Source organism: Empidonax traillii, unplaced genomic scaffold (assembly GCF_003031625.1).
Source record: "Empidonax traillii isolate 1590-97213 ecotype Southwest subspecies unplaced genomic scaffold, ASM303162v1 scaffold25:size3598162, whole genome shotgun sequence".
Lineage (NCBI taxonomy): Eukaryota > Metazoa > Chordata > Aves > Passeriformes > Tyrannidae > Empidonax > Empidonax traillii.
Window position 1 is genome coordinate 3,111,282 of NW_020955218.1, and position 19,277 is coordinate 3,130,558.

At 36.9% G+C, this 19,277-nt stretch overlaps 1 protein-coding gene across 12 annotated transcripts in view; it reads right to left on the reverse strand.

The window, feature by feature from the left end:
* Positions 1–19,277, reverse strand: part of ERC1 (ELKS/RAB6-interacting/CAST family member 1) — a 301,902-nt gene that overhangs the window by 212,094 nt on the left and 70,531 nt on the right. For 7 of the 12 annotated variants that reach the window (XM_027905919.1, XM_027905911.1, XM_027905903.1 and 4 more), the window contains exons 4-7: positions 12,725–12,799; positions 10,583–10,738; positions 8,788–8,871; positions 6,101–6,268 (exon numbers count right to left, since the gene is read on the reverse strand). In XM_027905919.1, coding sequence (XP_027761720.1) covers positions 6,101–6,268; positions 8,788–8,871; positions 10,583–10,738; positions 12,725–12,799 — 483 coding nt within the window. The remainder of the gene's footprint in view (positions 1–6,100; positions 6,269–8,787; positions 8,872–10,582; positions 10,739–12,724; positions 12,800–19,277) is intronic. The other 5 variants (XM_027905936.1, XM_027905963.1, XM_027905952.1 and 2 more) reach the window with 1 other exon arrangement.

Consider the following 19,277-nt stretch of genomic DNA (forward strand, 5'->3'; position numbering starts at 1 on the left):
AGACAGAGCTCAAATCTGCCAGCTTGGCTGCTAATCTTATTTGACAGTATCAGATTTGGTTCATGTTAGCTGAATCCATTACAGGACATCAGTCACACAGAGTAAACAGGGTGATCAATGAATTTCTTGGTCCTCCTGCACAGCACAGACTAGCAGAGACGCGATGTGAAAAGATGACTGTGACAACTCCAGCTAAGGCAAGAATTTAGGAAGTCACTATGCCTATGGTATTTTGAGTAGCATTTAGTTTTAATGTGTCATTCTAATTCCATTTTATTTCGATTTGTAAATGGAAAAGTTGCCTCTAAGGCTCTGCATTTACAGTACGTTACACCCACAAAATCCTTTGCTGTTTTGTCTGACTCCTTTCACATAGAGAAATAAGCACTTGCCAGTGGGGAAAAGGACTGCCCTGCTCTCCCCATCAGCACTGCAATCCCGCTGCCACCTCTATGTCTGGAGCCTTCTCACTTACACATATGTTATTAAAATCACATTCCTGACCTTTCACCCAGCAAGTAGGGCATGGAGTATAATCTGCAGGGACATCAGAGTTCCAGGTATACCCAAATATGATTTATAGGACAGCTAGTGTTTGCAATGAAAAGTTTAGCAGGTGGATCAGGCTTTGTCTTCTTTTTAAAAACATGCAGTTTCATAGATTGATCACATTATGTTCTTCTCTGGATGTCTCTGATATTAAAGCTAAGAGTCACTTTTACTAATTCTTGAAGGGAAACTGAAAATCTCCATCAGAAGAAAATCCACATACTCTCTACAGTTGTGTTGCAAAACATTTGAGACAGTCCGGATGCCTACGGCACAGTATGAAGTGAAAAGAGAACATCTGCAAATAGAAAGTTATCCACAGAATGCTTTCCATTTTCTGATTGATTATTCTCTTTGAACTCTATATTAGTTTACGGTTTGGGGTAAATTACATTCCTGGTATTATTTGTGTGAGGTCCTTGCCTAGGAAACCATAGAAAACACTTTCAAGAGTATTTTCAAAGGCTGGCAGGACACACAATCATCACCTTAGCACTATTCCTGGCAGAACACTGCACTTGTTTATTCATGTCAGCTCAGTTTATGTATGGTATCCTCCCACAGTGACAAGAATTGAGGTCTGTGGGAGTCAGGTGATGCCAACTTCAACAGAGCCAGCTTAAGATCCTCTCTGTACATGGAAACGACCAGGCAAACAGCTACTGAGCTGGTGACGCCCCTACTCCTAACTTCTGTGTCTTGGATGTTGTTGTCTTAACCCTGGGTTAACCTACTGCTTTCACAGTAATAGACTGTCACGTCTTTAATTATGCATGGCAAGCCAAATCCTACAGTACAGCTCAGGCAACTGTTCCATGTAAAAACGGGTTGATTAACTTGACCTGCAGAGATCATCCAATTGCCTGTGAAACTTTAGCAAAATCAGCACCTTGGTTGCCACCTTAACACAAGAGCCTTCCTAGGTACAGATGCCTCTCTTCAGCTGGGTACCACACACAGGACTTGAATTTCTTTACTGTAAGAATGATATATGAAAAGCTGTTGGGAACCATTGATCTGCCTTCACAGGATTTTCCAGCAGTAGGAAATAATACTCTCTGACTCCATTCTTAATATGTCTAGCCATACACTAAACATGCAGAAGCCCAAACTTCTAAGAAAAACTAGTACATTAGTAGCCTTAATGACTACCAGTATAAACACAATAAATGAAATGATATTTAATATAAATTTAACCTTAAGCCTTTTTTAGAATCTTCATTCTGTAATTACAGTCTTAGCTTTCAGAATATTCCCAAACTATAGGGAAATCACTTAAATTTTCAAAGTCTACAGTGAGTTTCAGAACTGACTCAGGAGCTTGAGTCAGTAGGACTTAGGTTGCACACAGTCTTTTCCTGAATTTTAACATCACCCCCACTGCATAGTAGCGATCAGGTTATGGTGCTGCTGATTCTCACTTGGGGAAAAACCCCCAGTGTGCTACTCTTTTTCTTCTCATCTACTTGTCACCTGTTCAAACCATGGCTGAACTATCAGTTTAGATCAGTGAACCAAATCATACTTAATTCAGAGGTTTCAGACGGTACAATCATCCCCCCATGCTCTATTCAAGCCCAAATTTCTCTGTAACAGCAAAATTCAAAATTCTAATTCTCTGTTGGTATGACTACAGACAGTAAAGGCAGAAAAAGGAACAGATGGAATACCAATCCTGGAATGTGTGTTTGTGCTTCACAAAGGTTTCTAATAGAAGCCAGTGATTTTTTAGAGCAGAGGTTAAGTAATTCTATGTCAGCACTCAGAATTCAAAGATAATTGAGAAAAGCACAGAGACATGAAATTATATTTGGTATGTGTTCAGAGTAGCTATTGTTATGTGAAGTCTCCAACTGTATTTTTAAAAAGGATCAGTTTTGTAACATTTCATTACTAACTTGCAAACATATATAAATTCAAAAAAGAGCTAAGTCTTTTTACTGATAGCATCATCTGTAATTAAGACTTTAAAGCTATGTTTATTGACTGTTTATTTTGAATGCAGAGGTAGTTTACAGTACTTAATTTAATTCTCTACTTTTGATATTGATCTTTCTTATTTATTACGTTAGAGTTGACTCTTTACCTCCTTACACAGATTGCAGCAACATCAAGTACGGTCTGTAGAAGAGAGTGAACTCTTTATGAACACCCAGCTCCAGTTACACCTGGACAACTCAGCAGGATTCCATGACCATGCCACAGAGCAGGGGTGCACACACCTGGCTTTGTGCAGAGCTTGTCTGGTTCTTGCTGAGGTTATAAACTCAATGCAGGACAGATGTACTGATTCTAGGACCTGCTCAGGTCAGAAATCAGTTCAAATCTTCTTCCACAACCTTTGGCACAAGATATTAAATATCTAAACATGGTAACCTCAGTTCTGTGAGCTGACCTTCATGTTCGCAGGTGTCAGTATAGGTCTTCATGTAGCTGGTGCTAATAATTCTTGTTAGAGACACTCAGCTCCCATCTGCACATTCCTCACTAAATGTAATCCACTCCCTAACTGTCTCTCATTTGGGAGATCCTACTATAGTTTCCAAACACCACTATAAGTCTGAATAAAGAAAGAGCCTTAAAAAACATTTATGTTCTACTAAGATATTCAGAGAAAATAAAAACTTACAGAGGACTAGATTCATTTTTCTATTGAATATTCATCTGAATTTACCATAGGAACAGACCAATTTCAGAATCATGCCAGCTTGGGCAGTGTACAAAAATAAAGGGGAATGTTCTCACTGGTTAATGTAGCCTCCCACTGAAGCCACATACCTTCATACCTTCTGGCACTGACCTAAGCTAAAGGGTTCACTGGGTAAAACAAACTTTATATGGATAAAGCCTTAATTCCAAAACAAACACTGACTTATTTTCTGTTTTGTTTACAAAATGACCATACAGTTTTAGAGCTATTTTTAAAGGTTTCTTCACAAATCAAAAATGTTAACCACAATATCCTCCCCACCCAGTAGCCCTTAAGATAAATACCACACAAACAGCTCCCTGTTGTTTGCAGTTCTAGGGTGGCAGGTGGTAAATCCATTTTTGAGATATCATATCAACACTTTGCCCCCCCTACAAGCAGGTTTCTTTAACAGACAATTAAATAAAAGGGGTTATGAAGGTTTTCTCTTTCAGAATGTTTATTTAAATATGACTTGAAAATACCAATCCCCTATGAAGATGCCTGCCAGTATTTGACAGAAACTGCACCTCTCTTCCTCCTCACAACTCTCTCTAGGTGTCTTGAGAGAAGCTAGTTATGTTTTAACATTGACCAGTGATGTCAACAAGTGAGCCCAAGCAGGATCTCACATTCCTATCCTATTCCCAGCAACAATGCTTGTATGGAAAGGACTCTTTTCCTTTAAAAAGGATTCGATGACAAACATCTCAGCACTGTATATTTACATGTTTCAACCTTATACATGAGAGAATACTTGTGAAGGCAGATGATGATTTAATGGTTGAGCTTTCTGAGAAGAAGACCAACAAGGATGAAAAAGATAAGACTTATCTTTCAAAAAATATAAATATCTTCTTGGTACTACATAAAAATCCTCAGGAACATAACTAATCATTCTAAATATCTACTCTGATACAATGGAATAGTCAGTTTATCAACAACACTTTGTATATGTTAAATTCATAGCAGTCTGTCACATCTTACTGTGGAGAACATGCTGGACTATTCAATCCATTAAATCTATCACAAAAACATCATTCTAAACGAGTATTGTTAATGTTTTAGCTACAGCAGCTCCTTACTGAAAGACAAACAGACAGAAAATCATTACCACAGATGTTACATTTTACTTAGAATAGCTGAAAGCAAATTATGTGAATAACCTAAAAACAGTAAGCAGAAAATTTGTCTCTTTTCCCTCCTATCCCCCTCCTTTCAGCCACTTCTCATCAGTAAAAAAAGTTTTCATGCTTCGAAGGAAGAATCCAATTTGGTTTGGAATTGTGGTGCTATGTGAGAACCCCATTTGGAAGCACCCAGTGCAGAATGAATATTCTCAATGATTATTTTCTAATATTACAAGTTAGACAGTAATTTTCTATGTTAAAAAAGTACTTTGGCTTTCAGCTAAAATAAAAGCAAATGTTCTGAATAACTGTCAAGAGTATCTATCAAGGGTATATAACCAAGTCTTTCTGTTTTTAAATATTCTGTTTAAATTTTGTGCATTTTGAGTAAATATGTTTAACTACGTTAACAGCTGAAATTATCACCCTCTACTGAAGTCTTTTAGCTTGCTAATAAAGTGTATTTGTTCAATAACTTATTTCTCATGAGCAGAAAAGTACTGCTATTTATTATTTAAGAGTGAGAAGAGAAATGTGTTTCCAGCTTTGTAGGTTTGTCACAATACTGCACAATGGTTTAACACACCTATATGCTTTTCAACCACTGTAATGGTTTAAACCTGCAACTTACCTCTGAAAACGTTTATTTACATAATATCCATTTTCAATGATACTTAGAAATGTAATTTTATTTTTTTTTAAATAGACATGTGTGAATCTAGGACACGTTCCTGAACTAGCAAAAAGGAAAGAATGAATTTAATAAGAGGTTTATGATTGTAAACTAGCTCACTTTCACAGTTATATCCAGCAATGCAATTTCAATTCTACATAAATCTGAGAGTAACCAGAAAAGCCATCTTAGAATATCCAAAGATATGTAACTTGATTTCTGCACTCATCAAGGCCACGTGCCCCCACAGATTCACTGACTTTGGTTAAAGGAAAGCTACACGAGGGTAAAAAGTTCAGATCAATTCTCTTACACTCTGAAAATTTGGAACTCTCCTCCCAGAGTTACCCACAAATTTTCTGCATGCCTATTTCACAGCTCCCCTGGCTTTCTACTGCTTTATCTGTAAGGACATCTAGTTTTTGATGCAACACTGCCATCTTTTGGACTCCCACTAACACTGCAGTTTTCCAAGTCAAGGATTTGTAATGCTCTCTGCGCTCAACATTTCATGCTTGCCCTTCAAGAATGTCCAGAAGCAACACATTTATGTCCCATTTCGTATCTGTTTGATCTGTTCAGATACGCACTGGGGTCTTACATAATATAATATGGGAATTTCTGAAGCACCTGTTACTGAACCACAGCTTCGAAAAGATTTTTCCTTTCTCTTGGAATATGCATCATATAACATGAAAGCCCACATTTTAGGTGTGAGCACAGTCTTACATGTAAGAGTTCCTGCACATGCTGACAGTACTAGCAAAGCCCCTGCAAGCTTTATGCTCCTGGAACTCTCTTCCTTTTTCAGCTCTCTTTTAGCTACGAGGTCATTGAAAATAAATCCCCCCAGCAACTTCCAGCTCAGCTGTGCACCCACACACATCTATTTGTCTTTACAATCCCCTGGACTAGAGAATCAAACAGATAATCAAAGACACAAAGTGCTCACAGCAAGCAGTACTGAAAGCCTGTGGGACTGTATAACCTAAGTAAAAAGAAACAAAATAATGCTTTTTAGCTCTGAAAAGTCAGTAACTAAGGAGTTGCCCGTTTCACCTCTGTCTGCAGGATGGCAGCCCTTTGCTCTTTAGCTGTAAGAGACTCTTTCAGAACTTCGATGTGCTGCTTGCTGTCAGAGAACTGATTTGTGAGGGTCTCCAGCTTCGTCTGCAAGGCCAGCAACTCGGTGTCTTTGCGTGACAGCTCCTGTTTCACCTGACCAATCTGAAAAAAGAAGGAAAAGACGGGCGGGCAAAGGAAGAAATAATTTACACCTTCCTTACAAAAATTACTATAAATACATGTAACTACCAACAAACAGTATGATACTCTCCCCCTCAGCCCATGGAATTGTGAAGCCTTCCGTTAACTTGAATGAAAGGCCGGCAAAAATTTGTGCCAGGAGCAAAGGATACAAGGAAAAAGATGGGGGAGCAGTAGTATCAATTTTTCAAGAGAGGTTCTTTTTAACAGAGGCAGTCTGTTCTTATTCATCTTCCAAAGGACTGACCAAAACCAGATACTCAGCAGGGATAAAGTTTTAATGAAGTAGAACCCCTCTCAGAAGCACGATGCTTGCTTTGAAACGTCAAATCAGAAAGTTTCCCTCCATCTCTCCACCTGGCAATCCAGACTCATGCTTATAGAAGACACCCTTACTTTCTCCACTATTTACAAGACCAGCATTTCAATCTTCTAAGATTTAATCTATGGAGGCTTCTTAAAGCAGATGCAAATACACATCAGAACAAAATGAAAACTGTTTGTGGAATTGCATTTTGCTGGGAGAAATTTCCTAAACTTAATTTAGTAAATTAAATCAGTACAGAAATGCAAATTTTAACAAATGTAGGTTGCATTATTTAAAAAAACAAACAGTAAGAAATGCCAAAATAAAGCACTGAAATGAGTTGAAATGTCCTTCTAAGTGCAATCATCACCCAGGACAGTTTTTATTAAATCTGAGGGTTAAAAAAAAAAAAAAAAAAAAAAAAAAATCAGTAAAGAGGACAGGGAAGTCTAAATGTAGACTTAAGTCCAAGTTTGTAACCAACTTTCTGGTTTGCTTCCTACAGATCTCACAGAATAGCAATATTTTATTGCTGCATATATTATATAGCAGAGGTGGACATATCTCTAAAAACTAAACAGTTTTTCCTTTTTTAACTTGAACAATTTTGTTTGTGACATCAAAAAAAAATCCCTTGGTCTCAAAAGTATGTAGTCTAATGCTTCAAAACAGAAATTAAAGGACAACACAAACTAAAAAAATTGACCAGGTCATCCTCCATGTTTGGGAATACGTTAAGAACAAAACTATGGTATAATTTATAATAAAAACAAAAATTAATTAGAATAAATGCACATACTAGTAGAAGTAACTGAGAGAAAAAGCTTGGGTAAATGCTGTTTTATCTTGACAACACTGTTTCAATAATGGGCAACTAAAGAAAGAAAACTCTTTCCCAAAGAGTATTAAAACAGCATCAAAATAAGTCATCAAGGACTCCCGTGTTCCAGTGTGAAACAGTGCACATGAGGAGATGAGGAAGGAGGACGACATACCTCAAAAACCTCACACAAACTGGTTTGTTTAAAATGGAATAATGGGAAGGTGTACAAGATGAATTTATAGAACTATTCAACAGTTTATTATTCACTTAATTTAAGCATACTAGGTTGCTTTTTTCATATTTTTACTAGAAGCAGATATGTTCACAGAATGATTTTGCCACCTATTTAAATTCAATACCAAGGTATTGATGTTAGCAGCATTATCTCTGCTGTCAGCCACTGGTCAATACCCCCAGTTGCACAATACTGCCAGGCACAGCAGAACAGCTGGGAAGAGAGGAATTCTTTACTGCTGGGTATGTTTCCTAGAGTATCTAAACCAAAAAAAAAAGCCTCCTTAAAAAATTTCAGATGACACAAACTTTTCCAATTAGTAGGCAGCCTGAACTATAGTAAAACTTTCTCAAAACCACTTTGGACTTTCTTTGAAAAGATAAACCTTTTTGGGGTCATCTCAGAAGATATGTTTACCACATGTCATTACATTAAAATTCCCAAGTAGCAAGACTCCCAAGAGCCCCATTTCAGAGCTGCAAGCCCACACTGCAAATGTGCTAAAGTTCCTTAGCAAAAGTGCAGCACATTCCATTCCACACTGCAAGAGAACTTCAGACAGCATCAAGTGCTCACACCTCTCTTCTTGGTGAGACACTGTGTTCACTCTTTTGAGTGAAACTCTAATTTCACAGCAAAGGAATAACCTAAACTCATGCTGCTAAAATTGAACGATCAGTTTTAAAAGTGTTCAGCATCCAGCTTTTGTTATTTTTGGGGGAACAATGTTAAGAGGGTTCAACCCAAGTTTTCAAATTAGTTTTGTTTCACTAGGAAAAGCAAACCTCTTTGAAAGTCTGGTCCCAAAATGGGTGCTGAATACTTCTGAAAATCTTCTTCAATAGAGAAGAGTAAGTTATTGCTTAAACGGCTCATACCATTAAAAAGAAACAACAAACCAAATACACATGTTCAGCCGAAGAGTGATGTTATTTATGGACACCAAAACCATGTGAACAAAAAGGCAGCTACAAGGCTGAGCAGGCTGTTAGTTCTACTTGTTATACCAAGTTGTTAATAGGGTAAGAGAAGAAAAAGCTACACCAGAAGCCAGAGTGCTACAAAGCCCCAGTGAACGGCCACTGCACACAAAAGGTAGATCTTACTGCAGAGACCTCGGTCTGGAGACCAGCCACTCTTTTTTTCAGGTCCTCCCCTTGAGCCTCTTTGGCACTTAGCTCTTCCTTCAGTTGCTCTACCTGTCACGACATTGTTATGCTTTTAAATATTTATTTTTTGTCAGCTTCCAGTTACCCAGTCTGAGTAACTAAAAGTGACAAAGAACTGAGCAGAAGAATCAGCACTGGTCACTCATTTTCTCTTCCATTCTTCGTAAAGTCTTCTTAAAAATTTAATGTCTGTGTAATTTCATATAGGCTGCCAGACATGAATTTGATTATGAAACAAAAGATGCATAGTTTTGGTTATGCTCACAGATGCCAGGTACGGGGCACTTATCCCAACGGCTTTGAAACTGGAATTCATAAGGAAAATACGACAGGAAAAAGGACATATTTCAGTTTAAGAAGAGTAAAGTTAATTGTCAAGATACAGCCACAAATTACTATACAATACAACAGTCAAAAAATAAATGCTGTGCAATTACAAAAGAAAGTAGGACAACCAGATTGGAGATGGTTACGAGTCACGAGCAAATAGTTACCAAAAAAGGAGCAAATTTTCTGCAGGAAAAATAAATGATCAGACACAACAGACAGAAGAGATCCAGAAATCAAGTAGCTGAACAGATCTACAGATCCATAGAGGGAGAGGAGAAGGGGAAACTGAGGAGTTGCTAACAGGGGAAGAAGGAAAGAAGAAAGAAAGATGAGAGAATGGAAGGAAGAGATGCCCTAATCATGTCTCCATTCCTAATTTGAAGGGGGTATCCTTCAGTTCCTAGAAGCAACCCAGTCGAGTAAAGGACTAAAGCATAAAAGAACAGATGTGGTTATTTTGAGGTAGATCAGTGAGCTGGTGTGAGGCAAGTGACAGAAACACATACTGAGTATACGTTCCTACTTCAGGGCAAGTAACACTTCACCAAGATATTTTATTCAGCATCCTTTTTTTGACAAATGATTTCAAGCAGGACAAATGCAGTAGGTAGAACCTAGTAGAGTCACTTGCAACCTCTGTTCCACAGATTTGTAAAAGTTAATTAAGAAAAGCAGGACTGTTCACAATATACTTGAATTTACTGCACAAGGGGGCCTGAATCTTCTTTAAAGAACGTTGTTAGGGCCCGGTAAAAGACTGAGAAACAAAGAATGAATTCACTTTTGTCTATAGACAACTCAGTTGTCAGTGTCCATCTTTATACCTGAGGATCAACACATCTCACTGTTGTATTTGTCCTGTATTTCAAACAATATAAATTAATGCTGGCACCACCACTGTTGTAGAATCTACTCACATTCTGACTCCACTACTGTAAGGAGAGTAAAATGGAAAGCCATTATAATGACAGTTCATGCTCTTTTCAGCCTTTATATAATAAAAAGGCCCAGTAGTTACAGAATAACAGTTGCAGAAAGAAATACCTTTTTTTCAACAGACTGCATTTGAAAAGACTTTAGACCAAATAAAACCTGGAACTACAATGGGTTAGAAATAGTCTAAAGATAAAGACAAAATCTTTCTAAAATAAAAGAAAATCAAGCATGACAATAAAAGCAGAATTTGGGCCACTGAACTTAGTGAGCCAGCTTTATCATATTTTAAAATTTGAATTTAAAATTCTCTTAAATATTTACAAATTACTTCAGTGGCTTAATGGCAGAATACAATAAATTCTGTTCCCCAGCATCTGAATGGGAACCCAGACCATAACTCATAGCTGTAGTATGAAAATTTCTCTCGTTTGCTAAGCTCAGTTTAACTTAATACTGTCACTTGTTCTCTCAATACCTTATTTTTCATGAATTTGGAATGACTACGGTACACCTCCATCTGCTTCATTTCCTCTTCACGTTCCTCTGTGCTCAGAGCCCCATTTGACTTCAGCATCTGAATCTCCTCCTCCAAATCCCGGAGGCCCCGCTCCATGGAAGAAATTTTCGAATCCTGAAAATGATTAGAAGAGACAGATCAAGATACAGAGTTGGATGATTTGTTAACATACCACCAGAGTGAAAAAAAGGAAATAATTTGTTAGACGTGTACCTGCCCTTGAAATTTTCTCCTGAAGTTCCTACAGAAATCTTTACATATGAGTGCTCAGACACTCATTTTTCAATGGTTTTTCTACCTTTTAAGGAAAGCAAAAGTTTAGTACTTACTGAAAGAAAATATGGCTCAGGGTAGGGACACAGTATACGATGAATAAATAAAGGAACATGCAGAAAAGTTGCCTTGTAATGCAAAGCCAGCATAAACCAGAGAAATTTAATTCTAATTGAATGGACAGCCAAATGTGACTGCAAGAATGGCAAATGACTGGATTTGTGCCACTAGAAATTTAAGCGGGGTCACAAATGGAGAACAGAAGGGCGCCATAAGCAAGGAAAAGATGCAACAGTCAAGTTTTGACTGGATACAGCAGGAAAGGATCTGTCAAGTATTCTGGCTCATACATACAATATATAAAGTATTTCTATGTTTTAAAAATATCCAGAAAAATAAAAAAGTCAATCTATCCTTATCCTCACAGTTTTGCGGGATGATCAGTCTACTTGGCTTACTTTTCATAAGTCCTATGTGTTAGGAACAGCAAGAACAGATTCATACAGCATACAGAGTTTCATGCATACTCATGAACAGGGAGATGTATTCATGGATTGTAATCTCTCAAAGTATTTTATTTTTTTTTAAATTTTATTTCCCCAAAATATTTATTCTTTCCTGAAAAACAATTAGTATTTGAAACTATCCCACAGTCTTTCACAAACAAAACCTTTATATTTTTTAATTTGATGATCAAGGAAGTGCTGAACAAAAAGCATGAAAGACTTTCACATACAGGTGTTCGTTCGTGAGATAAGGTTTTTTCTAAAGGACCATTATGAAGATCTTATTGGATCTCCTGCTTAACATTTGATGTTTGAGTTAAAATCAGTAAAGCAAACTTTTGCAACAAAAAATTAGAGAGGTAGTGAGGTGACGTGTTGAAATGGGTCCAGTATTTAGTTTCAGCCCTCATATCATTTCCCAGAAATGCCGGTGTGTTTCTCTTTTGATAGTAAAGACACTTATTGTTACCAGATGGTCAATTAGTTTTCATTAGTACAGACAAGAGAGATGACTAATAAAAGAATGACAGCAAATGAAAGGCTTCAGAGTAGAAAGATGGGATATGAATATGAAAAACATTGACATAGAATGGAAAAAGTTGCAAGGGAAAAAAGGAACGAAAATAAAAGAAGGGATATAAAAAAGAATAGCTTGCAAAGACGGTTTCTAATTTTTTGCCTGTATTTGTCCAAAATACATGTCTGATGTACTTTATGGGCCACACAATATGAAATATGATACCAAAAAGCTGCGTAAACCACACACTTGATTGTGGCTCCTTAGCTCCTGGCAAACTGCCATCAATCCATTAAATACTTAAGTTAATGGTTTGAAAATTCAATTGCAAGTTCATCTAGATAAGTTAGGTTTATGGTGGCATACAGACATCTTTCTACCTATATGCTCCATTCTTTAAGTGGGTGTTGAGTTTGCCAGTTTTGTTGGCACACAAAATGCAAAGCAGTATTTCAAATGTTGATAATATAAAAATAAAAGAACCCACATCATCATAGAAACTTAAAAATCTTTCATACTAATCTATCATTCCCAGTCCATATAATGGACTTTTGGTTAACTGAAAGAAATCCATATATGCTGCTGCAGGCAGACAGAAGGCAGGTTTCTACTGTGTCTGTCTCTTCACTGACCAGTAATAACTAAACTAATACAGATAATTAAATACTATAAAGTAAATATACTTATTTTAAATTAGAAGACTGACAGAAATATACAGTATTTTGTAGAGTCAGTCATGTTTCATATGAAAAGCCATTTTCCAGAGAACAAACTCTACTGTGGCCCACACACACAATCATTTACCTTCATCTCAATAACAGTTTGAAGAGCCTTTGTCTTGGCTGTGTCAGCAGCATTTTCAAATCGACGATGGATCTCCTGTACCAGCAGAAAAGAAAGCAAGAGTCAGACTACTGGCATTACATCCCAATAAAAACATAACTGCTAGAAGCTTCTCCTTTTACTACATAGCATAACTCAGTGCTGCTTTCCGATGTTACCAGTTCATACATTTTCTTTTATCACTTCTCATATCAAAGAAGTGAAAGTTCGCTCACCGGAATCACAGCCTCGGTTAAAAAGGCACAACAGAAACTATATCTCTGACTACCTACTGACTACCTACCTACTGAGACTTGAAATGACGGCTGAGTCTACCAAAAAGCTCTATCATCTGCCTGCTATAACTCTTGATAGTTTCTCATGGAAGACATACATGTAATTCACTTGACCGGGTGCTTACTGAAAACAGTAACACTGGGGTTTACATTTCAACAAGCTATAAGGTGCAGCTGTTGTTGATAACTCTCTTTTTCCAACTTTTTTACCCCAGAGTAGCATTATTTAACTATACAAGATGAAAATCTCTCTCCCCTGGGCCTCGAGCATTAGTGAAAGTACGTGACTATATAGCACATTGTTCTAGAAGCTCAGAGTACACAGACAAGAGACAAAAGTCCGTATGATGTTTATGTTGATGTAAATACACAAAAATAGCATGTTTCAGACTGCTTGCTAAAGAATAACACGACAGAAAGCTGAAACAACTTGTTCTACCATATAAAGTAGGGGTTTCAAGACAACAAACGTGAAAAAATATAGTAACTATTCAACTTCTTCTTTATTTGTCTTAAAATAGCATTGTCCTTACACCACACACTAATGCTAAATGTAAGAATGTGAATACTGTTAGAATGCTAATCTTGTATGCCATAAAAATACTTTGGTGCTACAGAGTACAAACTGTGATGTCAGTTAACCTAACAACAAACTGGATATGTGCCTATATACAATTTAGCCACCAGCTTCCCTAAAAGACAAATTTACAAACTTATCTTTTCAATAGACATGGTGAAGAGAGAGCATGGTAGTCAGACATGCAACTTGCAACTTATGATTAATTATCTGAATGAGAGAGGTAGAGCTGCACAGTTCTTGAAAACACAACTTGCAAGGCTGTTAAGTGTCCTCATCCAGTTTTGAGGTGAGCAAGATCAAAATGTCTAATGACATGACAAGGGCCACAAGAAGAATTTTGCATAAGTTTGGCATAAGACCATTTGGATAAGTTGATGTCCATTAGTGGTAATAACAAGAAAACCCAGTAGAAGGTTTGCCTTTTGTCTGTAGCATCATAAGTGAGGTGGTACTTGGGAGTGCTCATCAGAGCCCACACCCTATACTGGTGTAATACCAAATTATACTGTAATCTCTGCTTGGCTGTGAGAGCACCTACTGAGAATATGCATATAAAGAACAGAACTCCAAGCATCTTATTTAACTCCTTTGAGAGGAAACTAGCAAAAAAAGTTGAAGACACCCCAGTCACATCTCCATGGCATGTTAAAATTCACATCCACTTAAAGAAAAGTTACATGGGACAGGAAGAAAAGAGAGTTTGAATTCCTCAAATTTCACCATTATAAAAAAAAAAAAAAAAAAAAAAAAAAAAAAAAAAAAAAAAAAAAAAAAAAAAAAAAAAAAAAAAAAAAAAAAAAAAAAAAAAAAAAAAAAAAAAAAAAAAAAAAAAAAAAAAAAAAAAAAAAAAAAAAAAAAAAAAAAAAAAAAAAAAAAAAGAAAAAGGTTGCTTTTCCTAACTTCAAAACTCACATATGGGAAAAAGGGAGTAATTCTGAAGATGATTCTTTAAGCTTAAAAAGGTGAAGAAAGATCCAAGAGTGAAAAGTATCCTATTCTGAATTGCAGGAGCTTTCTCTAAATACAGAAAGTTGTATCTCCAGCTGTTCCTGTCACATCAGTTGTACAACCATCCAAGTCCTATTATTGTAGAATAAAATGAAAGAGTTTGATAATAGAAACCAAATAAAAACAAACTCGTGAGCTTTTAGAATCTGAGAAAACAAAGGCTAAGGTGGTCAAAACATAACATGCCATAAATCTATTTTGGACATTAATATTTTTTTTTTCAGTAGTTAGATAATTTCCATTTGTGCAGGGACATGGTTTCTGACCTAAGAACGTAAAATCAGCTACCACCATAGAAATGGAATAGATGGAATACGTAGTAGGGGAACAGCACGTCTGTAAAGGGATGCTAACACAACAGTGCCTGCTTTCCACACTGCACAGCATTTTCCCTAACAGAAAATTCTTCTGAGTTTCTTCTTTATAATGCCTGTATCTCCTCTGTCTCAAGTGATGTTCTGCACTTCAGCAAAGGAAATGTCCTACTTCTATCATCTTAAGTAATTCCACTCCGATTTGGATGACATAACCTGCCGAAAAATAACACCTCCCACCTCTTGACTGCATAGTAAGGGTTTAATTTTGGCAACATGCCTGTGATCCTGAGGAGTCTGAAAAAAAAGGTCAAAGGTAGACTGAGCCTCCCCTGAACACAGATTTAAGGGCAGTTGCTGAAGGAAGGTGGTGCACAGATATCCTTTCTAATTATGAAATATAGGTTACATACATGTCTTTCAGTGGCAGAATGGAGAAATACTAATATATGGTATCTCTGATGTATTCAGATTCTATTGTGGACACACCCCCCATAGATGAATGAAAACTAACATATAAATCTACAAACCAGGATTTTGCACAGTCATTAAAAACACGGAGCCACACATAGATATCAGGAGCAGAAAAAGACAAAACCAATCCTTTGTTCCTCGCAAGTTATCCGTTTTGATAAAGCAATAAAGCACTATTTGTTGGCACTAATTTCACACACAAAGAACTTTCAATTGTTATTGTTCCACATCAGATTAGTAAATCTCAGCATCTTTGTACCTTTAAATGCAATGTACCTTATTAAACAAGGAGTGGCTCTTATAAATCTTCATTATGCTTTTATTGCTTTTATATGTTCAACGATTCATTTATTTTAAAAGAGATGATAAAAAGGGAAAACCAGCTACTTGCCCCCAAGGGACAAATATGTGCAACATGCGGACTTTTCACTGTTACATATTATTAAAAATATGTACCATGTTTCAGTTTAGGCAAGTGGGATCTTCTAGCCACCAGATATCATCACAATATTGCCCCAAATATTGAAGAATGCTCTGTTATCCCATTTCTGTTCTGAGTTTTATGGTTAATACCCCATTATTACAAGCCAGTAGAGTTTCTACAGTTCTTTGACATAAACAAGGAAAGCTTTAGGTGGAGGGATGCCTTATTGCCTGTCTGGCACTGGTGCTACTACTACAGGTATGCTGTGTCCACTTTGTGTGTCTACAATTTAAAAATGAGACTGATATATTTAAGAGAGCTCAAAGAATGACTGCAGGAGCATGATTTTGAAAAAAAAAAATCAAAGCAAAAATTATGGTGCAAATTGATTTCAACATTAAATTACATTTACAGGTAACAAGAATTCAAAATGGGTTGTTCTGCTCCCCCCCCCCCCAAAAAAAAAAAAAAAAACATTAGGATTCAATAACCAGAAACAGAAGGCTAAAAGCAGTCAGAATTTCTAATAAACAGTGTGGTCACCTTACCCAGACCTGGGGTTCATATTTCATCACTGCCAATTATTAATTAAGAATAGGCATTTTCCTTTTAAAGAAGACCTACCACAGAAAAAGGTATAAACTAAAGGTGTGTATCATTATTACATCTGGCAAGTAGGTCTACAAGGTAGCACAGCACCCCATGAGAAACCAAACTGTAATTTTCTGGTCAGCGTAATTACATAGAGCAGCTGATCAAACACACTGAGAACACTGAATACATAAAGAATAGCTGTGATAAAGTGATTTTAATGCACCGTAAAGAATTAGAAATCCTACAGGTTTCTTTTCTTGGCCAAGAAATACCAAAATAATTCAAAATTAGAAGATATAGTTTAGAACTGAAGGAGTCCTCATAAGGCAGCAGTATAATCACTATAAATTATGCATGTGTGCATAAAAAGTAGGAATTTGGTCTGAACCTCTTCTTCCTGCATAACCTGGCCATATTATTAATTGCTATTTCCTGCATCCGATTTTGCATGGGATTTAGAACAAATGTGAAGGTGCACTTTCAAGCCATGATGTTTTTATAGTGGTGTAGGCTATTTGCTTAAAAACACAGCAACTTATCTCTCAGTAGCTACAAGATAAGCAGTTTCCAAAGCAATAAAGGACACGCCTTCCATTTCCTGCCAAACTTACATGATCAGGCAGTACATTCCACACAGTAAGAAAAACACACTGTTTCATACATAATTTCTTTTTCAAAAAACTGAGAAAAAATAATGTATAATTAAAAGCAAAGTTGTAATTCTGACTTTTTTTTCAATCCTAACTGGCCTACTCATGTCTGTATATCATCAAATATGACGATCTGTGATGGAGCTTTGTAACATTCAGTGGACTGGAGAGTTTTAGTTGACTTAAAACTATTTGGTTTTATTCTCCAACATGCAGTCCAGGCTAAATTAATGTTTTATCTTTTTTGTCCCTAAAGCTTAGTTTCTCAGACAGCTTTTCTGTCTACATAGATTTTAGCAACCTAGTTCCAATTAATTACAATGAAAGGCAAATGTTACAACTAAAGGAAAATTTCAGGAGCATCCATCAGTTCAGAATTAACCACCGATGTTAATTTTAGAAATTATTTGACAGATATATAAGATCAAATAGACCTTTGATCATGTAGAAGGACAAATCATACCTGACTAACCTGATTTTCTTCTGCAGTGAAGTACCTGGCTGTGTGGGTAAGGGATGAGCAATGGGTGTTGCATGTCTTCACTGAGGGCCTTTGGCGTGGCCTCCAAACATCCTTGGAGGCAAATCCTTGAGACACAGACTGGATAAGTAGTTAACAAAATGGGTGGAAAACCAGCTGGACTGTCAGGCTCAAAGCCTGGTGATGAGCACTGTGAGGTCCAGTGGGCAGCTGCTTCCTACTGACAACCCTCAGAGGATGACACTGTTCAGTGCCTTCATTATTGATCTGAACGGTGGCATAGATGGCACTCCCTGCAGGTTTACAGACTACATGAAATTTGGGGAAGACATGAACTGGGAGAAAGCAGTGCGGCCTCGATGTAAAAAAAAAAAACAAAACAAAACCACCCAAAAAACAAAACAGCCAAACTGCATTCTGGGCTGTATTAGCCAAAGTACACAACCAGGAGATGGGAAGCAGATAATTCTCTCTGTGCAGCTCCTGGGAGAGCACTGCTGGAGCACTGCGCCCAATTTTGGGCTCCCCAGTACAAGGAAGGCATTGAAAAGCTGAAGGGATGTCTGACAGACAGGCACCAAGAAGGCTGGGGTTGGAACATGTGATGTAAGGAGAGAGGGTGAAAAAACTGTGTTTGTTCAGCTGAAAAGAAAAGAAGGCTTGGGGGGAAACTTGATGCTTCCTAGAACTAACTCACTGGAAGCTGTAGAGATGATGGAAACAAAAGTCTTTTCAGAAGTAGAAGGATGATCGGCAACAGGCAAAAGTCAAAGCGAAGAAAATTTGGACTTGTTAATATGAAAAAGATTTTACCAGGAGAACAACCAAATGCTGGACCAGGTGTCCAGAGAGGTTGTGGAATCTCCATGGCTTGAAATTGCTCATTTGAGTAGAAGGTTGCATGAAATAACCTGTGGGAGAGTCCTTCAATCTGCATGACTCATTTATATAAATATCTTTACTACCTGGGGCCAGAAGGTGACTGAATAGTGTTACATTTGTTTAGTTTCAAGATTTTTTCAAGTATTTTTCAAAAAGTGCTTGATACCAGGAATTTTAACTACTATTTCAGCAACACATAAAACTGAACTGGAAAAAGAATTTCTAATAAGAGCCCTGTATAATTTATTTCATTGCTATTAGAGTTTTGCTACTAAAATGTTAGAGTTATACAAGTTTGGAGGCAGTAATCATGGTAGTTCTTTCAGAAATTATTTCTGTATTTTTCCACTTGTCATTTCCTGCATTTGCAAACCCAATCAACATAATTCCCTGAAAAAAACCTGACTGCACTAATAAAGAGCATAACTTTGAAAGATGTGCTGCAAACTGCAAGCACATCCATAATGGGGGGTGCCAGTTGCTTGGAAGCGCAGTTACCCCTGGCTAAAGAAACTCATCTCTCTGTTTTGCAATTTTATTAATCCATTCAGATGATTATTTCTAAATCCAATTAAAACCTCAGCTATTAGAACACTTAAGTTTGTTAACAACGGCATCGAGTAAAGTGAAAATTAAAGCAAAGTTTCCAGTTAATCTCACTATTCCAATCAGCAAGAAACAAAAGCAAAATCCCTTGAAATTTCAGCATTAAAGGCAAGATAAGATGAGAGAGACCAATTCAAACCATCCTATTGCTTTTAGTTAGCAAGTCATTGTGTGGAAATCTGACCACAGAAGTGTGAATTCAAAAGCTAAAGAAAAGTCAATTAAA